The 9,430-nt window shown below is 44.9% G+C and overlaps 1 protein-coding gene across 13 annotated transcripts in view; it reads right to left on the reverse strand.

Annotated features, from left to right (window-relative positions):
- MYO9A (myosin IXA) overlaps positions 1-9,430 on the reverse strand; it is a 206,150-nt gene that overhangs the window by 85,535 nt on the left and 111,185 nt on the right. For all 13 annotated transcript variants that reach the window (XM_027767790.1, XM_027767784.1, XM_027767791.1 and 10 more), the window contains one exon: positions 6,138-6,257. In XM_027767790.1, the coding sequence (XP_027623591.1) occupies positions 6,138-6,257 (120 nt within the window). The remainder of the gene's footprint in view (positions 1-6,137; positions 6,258-9,430) is intronic.

Genomic DNA, 9,430 nt, shown 5'->3' on the forward strand with positions numbered 1-9,430 from the left:
GAAAGGCAAGGGACACAAAATGGCCAAAGCAATCTTGCAAAGAAAAAATAAAACTGGAGGACTGAGACTTCCCTGTTTCAAAAGCTATGAGAGAGACTGCAATCAGCCAGTGCAGTGCTGACAGGAAGACAGAACCGATCAATGGATCAGAGCTAGGAGTACAGAAGTCAGTCAGTCCGACTGTGATCAACTGGTTTTTGACAAGGATTCTGTGAGAATTAAGAATGAAGATGGGCCAAAACCTAAATGCCACTGCTAATACTAAAAAGCATTTTTTAAATTTTTTGCTATAGGGTGCGTGCGTTCGCTGGAGAGAGACAGAGAGTGAGAGTGAGCCAGAGTGTGCACAAGTGAGCACACATACAAAAGTAAGAAACCACTCCCCGGGGGACGGCCATCGTGCAATCCCTTCTCCTGCATTCTCTTCTCAGGATTCTGGAGATGCACACACTTGTGCCCAGTGCGATTTTCAAGCTGCCAGTCTAGGACTTCAACAGAGGTGTCAGCCGGGTGGGATCCAAAATCTTAACCACCACGCCACCTGCTGACCCCACTAAAGAATATGTGCACACCAAAAGCACAAGCAATCAAAGGAAAGAACGGATAAACTGGACATCAGAATTCAAACTTTCTGTGCCTCAAAGGACGCAGCGTGATCAAGGGAGTCAAAGTATAATTCACAGAAGGGCCAGCAGGTGGTGTGATCACTGGGGCACTGGACTCCCACATGGCCCACTACGATGCCAGTCCTGGACATGGCTGCTTGCTTTCTCACGTTGCACCTCTCTCCGGTGAGCACGCGTGCCCTGTAGCAAACTAAAAAATAATAATAATGATTTTAAAAATTAAATAATTCTTGGGACCAGCAGTTAGCATAATGGCTATGTCACTGGACACCCCCCGTAGTCGACCACGGTTCACGTCCCGGACCCGGTGGCTTAAACTCACGCCGGGCGCGTGTGCGTGCGTGCCCAAGATCCCGAGAGGAGAATGGAGGAGAAGGGATTGTGGCGTGACCATCCCCCCTGGGGGGTGATTTCTCGCTTTCTGTCTCTCTCTGTCTGGCGAGCGCACGCGCCCTATAGCAAAAAAAAAAAAAATCTCTCCAAAAAAAATAATAATAATAATAATTCTTTTAAAAAATGCAGCTTGGTAGAAATGGTCTGTAAGTCATACGCATCTGATACAGAGTTTGCATCTAGGACATAAAGATAACTCTTACAGTACAATGGTTAAAAGGCTAAGCTCAATTTTAAAATGTCCAGAGCGCTGGAGTAAATGCTCCTCTGAAGACATGCCAACAGCGAATAATAAGCACATGGAGAGATACTCAACATCATCAGAGAAGTGCAAACAAAACTACAACGAGATGCCACTTCCTGAACAGCCAGGATCAGAAACACGGGGAAGTGCTGTCAGAGACGTGGAGCAATCCGCTCTGCACGGCTGGCGGTGACGGCGCAGTACTCGGCCACCATCTAGACTTACGGTAACCCAGCAGTGCCATTCCCGAGCACAGATCCTCGAGAGGAGCGAGGGTACCAGCAGAAGTGTAATGTGCTCTATGTCAACAAAGCGGTTATCCTTCGATAGCAGGCACATACAACACGTGAACGGCTCAATCACTGGCGTCAAGGAGAGGCCGTAATATCCGTGTGTGTACACGAATGCCATTTTCCTTGTTTTGTTTGTTCTGTTCTTACTTTATAAACACTGATGACTCCTGTAACAGGTTATCAGTTTTTATTCTCCATGTCCATTCTTTTCTCGGAAAGATTTTTGCTATAGGTTGCATGTACTTGCTGGAAAGAGAAAGTGAGAAATCACTCCCCAGGGAGGATGGTCACACCACAATCCTTTCCCCCATTTTTCTCTCGGGATTTTGGTCATGCACAAATGTCTGGTGTGTTTCAAGCCACCAGGTACAGGACTCGAACTGCAGTCGGTCACGTGAGTCTTCACCGTAACCCTACACCACCCGCTAGCCCATCCGTACCCATTCTTACCTTCTGGATGCTGAAGCGTACACATCTTGGGCCTTTCCTTAACATCAGTAACTCAACTGTCAATTTTTAGCTCTGTTTCTTCTATTTATTAAACTCATACAGGTGTTTTATGCCTCTGCCTGTCTTATTAGCTCAAAAAGACACTTTATAGTCTTGAATATTTGCTATTATATTATTAAATTCATGTCCTTAAATTATTCCATAAAGTACTCACAGAGAATTTTATTCTTTCTAGAAATACCTTCTTTTTTTCTTTAAGAGATTTTTGCTATAGGGTGTGGGGACTCGCCAGACAGAGAGAAAGATAGAGAGAAATCATCCCCCAGGGGATCTGGCTATGCTGCAATCTCTTCTCCTCCATTCTCCTCTCAGGTTTTTGGGAACACATGCACATGTTCCCAGCATGAGTTTTTCTGGTTCTTTTTTTTTTTTTTTTTTTGTTTTTTTTTTTGCTATAGGGGACATGCGCTCACCAGGGAGACAGAGACAGACAGAAAGCAAGAAATCATCCCCACAGGGAATGGCCACATGCAATTCCTTCTCTTCCATTAGCCTCTTGGGATCTCCTGCATGGTTTCCAATGCTTTTTAAAAAACACTCCTTTGGGACCAGCAGGTGGCTTGGTGGCTAAGGGCACTGGACTCCCACATGGCTGACTGTGGTTCAAGTCCCGAACCTGGAGGCTTGCTTTCTCACTTTCTCTCTCTCTCACTCTATCCTTCTCTGGTCAAAATAAAATTAAATAAAAAATAATAAAAAAAAAAAAACAGAACTTTAAAAAAACAAAACAAAACAAAACACTCCTTTTTCTTGCGTGATTATCACATGTACTTGCCTATGAGAGAGAGAGAGAGCACGCACAACCCACAACAGGGAGAGGCTAGTCAACAAGGAGGGCGGGCAGGAGGATAAAGATGAGGAGAGACCTTGTTAAAAATACCTATTTCAGGGACCAGGAGATGGCGTAGTGATTACGTCACTGGACTCCCATGTAGTCACCCATGGTTAGAGTCCCAGGCATGTCTGCATACGTGCCCCAAATCCCAAAAGGACACTGAAGGAGAAGGGATTGTGGCATGGACATCAAGGGTGATTTCTTGCTGTCTGTCTGTCTCCAATGAGCGCACATGCCGTATAGCAATAATCTTAAAAAACTTATTTCAGGCCATCAGGTGGCATGATGGTTAAGGTGCTGGATACCACATGGCCAGCGGTTTGAGTCCAGAACTTGGTGGCTGGAAGGACCCACTGAGCATGGTGTACAAGTGTATGTGTCCCAAATCCCTCGAGGAGAATGCAGGAGAAGGGACTGTGGTGTGGCCATCCTCTATGGGAGATGATTTCTCACTTTCTCCTCCCCTCTCTCTCTGGCTAGTGTGCACGTCCCATAGCAAAAACTTGAAAAAAAGAAAAGAAACAGGCCAGGTGTTGGTCCAGTGGTTACACAACTAGACCCACAGGGCCCCCCACGGTAAAGGTCCTGGTTCCCCACCCTGCGGTCTCCCTAGGCACACAGGGTACACACATGTATGCCCATGATCTGGGCCACCTGACACAGAGCAGTCACGATGTGAAGGCCTGGCTGGTGGTGTCTGACTCCTTCTCTCTGTCTCACAGAAGAAATAAATAAGCTTTTTAAAAAGAAAGAAAGAAACTCTTCTCTGATTTGCCTACTTTTGGTCCTTTTCTAGCATTTTCAACTAGTTGGTTATTTTAAATTTTTTCCTAGGCTTCATCATTGTTACCTGGATGAAAGTTGTTCGTTCATGTCACCATACACCAATTCACCATACACCAATTTACCTAGTGGTCCTCTTTTTTTTTTTTTTTTTTTTTAAAGGAACTATCTTCCAAGTCTGAATTTATAATTTAATATATTATAAAAGTTTTATTTTGGGGACCAGCAATAAGCATAACGGCTATGTTGCTGGACTCCCATGTAGTTGACTGTGGTTCTAGTCCCGGACCCAGTGGCTTAAAACTCACACAGGACACATGCGCGTGCATGCTCAAGATCCTGAGGGGAGCATGGAGGAGAAGGGACTGCAGCGTGGCCATCTCCCCGGGGGGTGATTTCTCATTTTCTGTCTCTCTCTGTCTTTCTGGCAAGAGCACGTGCCCTATAGCAAAAACTCCCCCCACCCAAAAAGTTTAATTACTACTAGTACTATAATGAAAAATGGAATAAACTACATAAAGCAATGAAAAAGTTTCAAAGCCTACAAATGTCGAAGTTTGCATGTGAACACACAGAAATGCAAAAATTCCATCTAGAAACCTCTGCCAAAAGTGATGCCTTTCTATTCTGGACTCACAAACAGTAAGCCAGAGTACAATCAGTTTGTGGGTTGTCAGGGTGAGGGTCACAGGAAAACAAAGCAGACAAGAGCCAGCGGATGGCATGGTGGGTAAAGCACACGACTCTCACATGGCCACTGTGGTTCGAGTCTCGGTCCTGGGAGCTTGCTTCTCTCTTTCTCTCTCCATCTCTCTGGTGAGTGTGCATTCCCTACAGCAAATTAAAATAATAATGAGATGATAAAAATAAAATACAGTATTTTTTAAAAGCAGATAAACCACTTGCAATCATTTGTAAGCTAAAGAGAATAAACTTAAGTTCTCAGAAAAGATTTATAGGTTGTTTTAAACAGTGTACTATGGATTAAAACATTCTGAATAGATGGGGCTGGCAGGGGTGTGGTGGTTAAGGGCAGTGGACTCACACATGGCCGACTGCAGTCCAAGTCCCGGACCTGGCAGCTTCATTTCTCCCTCTCTCTCTCTCTCTCCCCCTCTCTCTCCCGCTCCCTCTCCCTCTCTCTCTCTCTCTCCCTCTTCTGGTCAAACTGAAATAAGTAAATAAATGGATAAGTAAAGTTAAATAAAATAATCCTTTTAAAAAATTCTGAATAGAAAGAGAATCAGAATGAGGACTTCTATACCTTTCAAGATACAATAGTAGTAATTCAGTATAACCTTTAAACAAACAAAATACTTACCTTTGTTCTTTCTAAAATAAAAATATCTGTAATACTATTTTCCAAAACACATTACATATTTTCTTATACCCAAGACAGCATAAGTAAAAGGAATTGAAAAAGGAACCTGCAACATTTGTTTTTCAGAACTCTACTTATATTCTCCTTACACTGACAACTGGACACTAAAATTTCAATCAGAAAACTGTGAAATCAGCCAGCTAAATTTGTGGCAATTTGTTAAAAGCTCAGAACAGATTATGCAAGTAATGTAGGTCCATCACATGCAAGCTGCTGAGTTATGGGGCTCAGTATTCTAAAGAATCCACTTCTTCCCACGATAACAGTAGCCCAATAACCGTCATTTCATAACAGGACAAGCTGGTTTTCATGCAGAATGAATGTAGCAGGTGGTGAGCAAGGAGGAGATGGAAACCAAGGGCATTTTTTACACCAATTTTATAGAAAAAGCAAGCGAACAAAAATGAACACGAACTGTGAGCCTGTTAGGCTCCCGTAGGCAAAAGCACAAATGTGGGACTGCCCCACACCTGGCGTGGCTGCAGGGCCGCAGTCAGACTGCGCGCGCACCACGGACACAACAGCACTGCTGATGCGGACGCCCACATGGAAGCGCACACCGAATCCGCTCACTCAGAGATAGAGGTGAGGGCGTTCTGGGGCGTGCTGGGTGTAACTCGACATCCAGAATGCAGCGTTCACTTCACGGGTGCCTACGTGTGTCAAAGCTTACGGAACTGTTGTCTTTGTATGCAGTTTATTTTACTTCAATTAGACCTCTGTAAAACTTTTTTAAAAATTAGTAGGAACAGAAGCAGTGTTCATTTTTGTCCACCACTAAGCTGCTTGAAAGACAAATGGAAACCAACTCAGTGATCAAAACCAAGTATTGGATTAGCGATTCAATGATCACAGGCAAATAGCAAAGTCACCCAATTTAAAAGAACAAATATATCCACATTTTCAAGACAAAGAGTTAAAGTCTCAAAGAAAACATGCCCAGACTGTTCAGAAGACTATGAAGGCATGTCGTTCATGTAGTCTATATCCCGCCCTGGGGTGGAACACTCCGGGTTTCCATTTCCTGAGAAACACATGCTGGCACGGGGTTGAGCAGGATTTGCAGCCTTACTGTACTTCTCTTCCTTGCACCTCTGCAGAATCTCTAAGCTCCTCTGGTGCACTGGGTGTTGGAGAAAGCTAAAACTATCCATACTTTTCAAAATGGCACATGGCGCTGTATCATCATGTCCTTAGGAAGCAAAAGAGAGAAACGGAGAAAAGAAAAAGACATTATATAAACCCAAACCAACAGAGAGCCAAAAACAATGCTGCCAACTACTGTAAGATGTGCCAAAAATGTATCAAACCACAGAGGTTCAAGTGAGTGAGCTTCCCAATTAACCTGAGGAAATTACATGAAAACATTAAGGTCCTTTTCAGGCATTCAAGTGTCTTTAAGTATTCAAAGTATTGTGAGTTAAAACACTAAAAATTTCTAAATTAAAACACTAGGCAAATTTCTAAAACAACACACGTACGTTAGTTATTTTATTTTTAAAATGCACTCATTTTTATCGGGTCTGAACTGCAAGCAGTATATAGTTGGCAACACTGTAAGGAACAATGCCGAACCCAAACAGAAACACCCACGACAAAGTCCGAAAGCCCAAGGACCACGTCACGACCCTGCGGTCAAGCACACCTGCAGGCCCCGCCGAGTGTGTGCAGGGAAGCGGGAGCAGCACCGGAGCCCCCAGCACTGCTATGCTCACAGCTCGCAGAACCCCGAGAGCTGTCCCTCGCCACCACTCGTCAGGACATAGAAGTCAGCCACCGCAGGAAGGGAGGGGCGCATTCAGGAATGGGCCAAAGCAAGCCCCGAGCACTACCTCGACAGCAAATTGCTCGGGCAGTGAGGGCAAGGAGTGTTCCAGTGCCGTGAATTAGTAATACATGGGTTTAAGAGAACATGGGGTCCCCGCTCAGAGGGGTTTGTGCATCCATTACTCAGAGATCGCCTTCAGAAACGGGGCATAAAGTTCAAATTTAAATGAGCTTGCCTCTAAAAAACAAAAGTGCATAATTTAAAGAAAGGCAAATTAAGCCACACACACAATGAACTAAATTTCCACTAGTGCACTTTACTGCATAATCAGGAAAGAGACACAGAGGGACAATGCCTAACAGTTCTCAAGGGAAAGCAGTTTGTTTTTTTTTTGTTTTTTTTTTTGGGGAGAGGTTTTCGCTATAGGGCGCGTGCGCTCGCCAGACTAATCAGGAAAGAGACACAGAGGGACAATGCCTAACAGTTATCAAGGGAAAGCAGGTTTTTTTTTTTTTGGGAGAGGTTTTCGCTATAGGGCACGTGCGCTCGCCAGACAGACAGAGACAGAGAGACAGAAAGCGAGAAATCACCCCCCCAGGGGGGATGGTCACGCCGCAATCCCTTCTCCTCCATTCTCCTCTTGGGATCTTGGGCACACACGCACACGCGACTCGAACCGCAGTCGACTAGGTGGGAGTCCAGCGACATAGCCATTATGCCAACTGCTGGTCCAGGGGAGGAGCAGTTCTAACAGTTAAGCAGAGGCAGCACGACCTGAAGAGGTTCGCGGAGCATGCCTCAGTCCCTGCGCACACTAAAACCTGGTCTCCATACCCAGATAATATGCATCTGTAGTCAGCAGAGAGCGGGAATTTTATAAAACCTTAAACCAGATAATACTATATACTGACATAGCAGGCTTTTCAAAGATGAAATGGATTTTCAATACTTTTAACTAAAAAGTAACTAAACTCACAAACACAATCATTACCCAACAGGGAAAGTCGACAGCTGCTGAAGTGCAGTGTTGCAAAAAGAGGACAAGTGCCACCAAGCCCACTGCACCCCGGGAGTCGGGAGTCGGGAGCTACCTCAGCTAAAACCCTGTCTTCGCCATCACCAGAAAGCCCCACCTGGTGGGCAGCTGGGAGGAAGGAAGCCCCAGCATCAGACTAGCCTACACTCCGCTTGGCGGTCAGTCGAGGGCCTAGTTAGCGAGGTCTACACTTTGTCCGAAACGCAATTTTATGAGTTATCACCAAACTATTTGGGCCCTGAGATGGTTATCTTGATCATCTCTTAGTCAGAAACAATTCAAGAAGATTTCGGAGTTCTATGTAAGAGCTCGGGACATTAGAATACGCTAAATGATTACTCAGATTTTAAGAAACCTTTCAACCTTGCAAGGGCTGTACGCTATTTTGTTTGATTTAATGAACTGCAGCACGGCCGTGGAGATAAGGGTCCTCTGGTATCTGTGGCTGTTTTGGGGTCACGCCACCATGTCTGGCATCATTTTTTTTAACCTCTGCTCAGTTCTTACATTCTGCTTGCTATGCCGCCTAAGTCCTGTAGATATCTAAACATTACTCACCACGCTGGGAGACAATGCCCAATCTTAAAGTGACATCCTTTTGTTTGTTGTATGTACCAATTCCCTGTCAAGATGGTTCGGTTTCCGAGGGTGGGCTGTAAGTACACGCTCGGTGGGATTGTTTTCTAAGGAGTCTCAACTCTTAAGAGGTGTATTTAGTGTTTGTTCATGCTAGTTCCTGGTCCCGTTTTGTGGGCAATTTCTTAGTACGAGATTATGCACCAAACACAGAGTATAAACTCAGACCCCGTACTCATGCAATGTGCTTGCTGGTGCACAGTAACACTCTGTTCAAGTAAAGCTGAATCTGTGTGGATGGAGGACCGCGGGTTCAGTTCCCTGGTGGACCTGAACACAGTGGCCACACATGGCCATAACTTTGGCAGGCTGGGAGGGCGGGAGTGGGGGCTGTAGTGAGTGAGTGTACCTTTTATTGAGTATTATTAGAGGAACAAAAATAGTTATAGAAAGCAAAAAATACATTTAGATTGTCTTCATAGTTAACTATGCATTTACATACACATACAGCCCAAGTATCCCTTATCAGAAAAGCTTGGGAATCAAAGTGTTTTGGACTTCATTTTTTTTTTTTATTCTGGAATACCTGCACCCCCTTTTTCTCATCACTGTCACCCAGTGGGCTATGTGCAACTATGTTTTGCATGCCTGCATTCTGAAAAGAATCCTTTGCACGAGGTCAGGTGTAGAATTTGCTGATTGTGGCATCATGTTGACAGAAAAAGTTTGTGAAGCATTTCTGTTTTCAAATTTTCAGATTAGGGATGCTCAGCCTGTTCATGCCATTTCTTAAAAAAACAAAACTAACTGTCCGAGGTTGCATGTGCTCACCGGAGAGCACACGGAGCCCCCAGTGCGGTGTAGTCACACCACAGCACTGTTCCCGCCGTGTCTCCGTCCTGCCAGGATCTGGGCCATGCACACGCACGAGCACGGCATGTTTTCCAAGTTGCCGGAGGCAGGGCAGGGGCCGCCCGCGGCCACC

The sequence above is a fragment of the Tupaia chinensis genome, unplaced genomic scaffold, assembly GCF_000334495.1.
Source record: "Tupaia chinensis unplaced genomic scaffold, TupChi_1.0 Scaffold144682_1, whole genome shotgun sequence".
Taxonomy (NCBI): domain Eukaryota; kingdom Metazoa; phylum Chordata; class Mammalia; order Scandentia; family Tupaiidae; genus Tupaia; species Tupaia belangeri.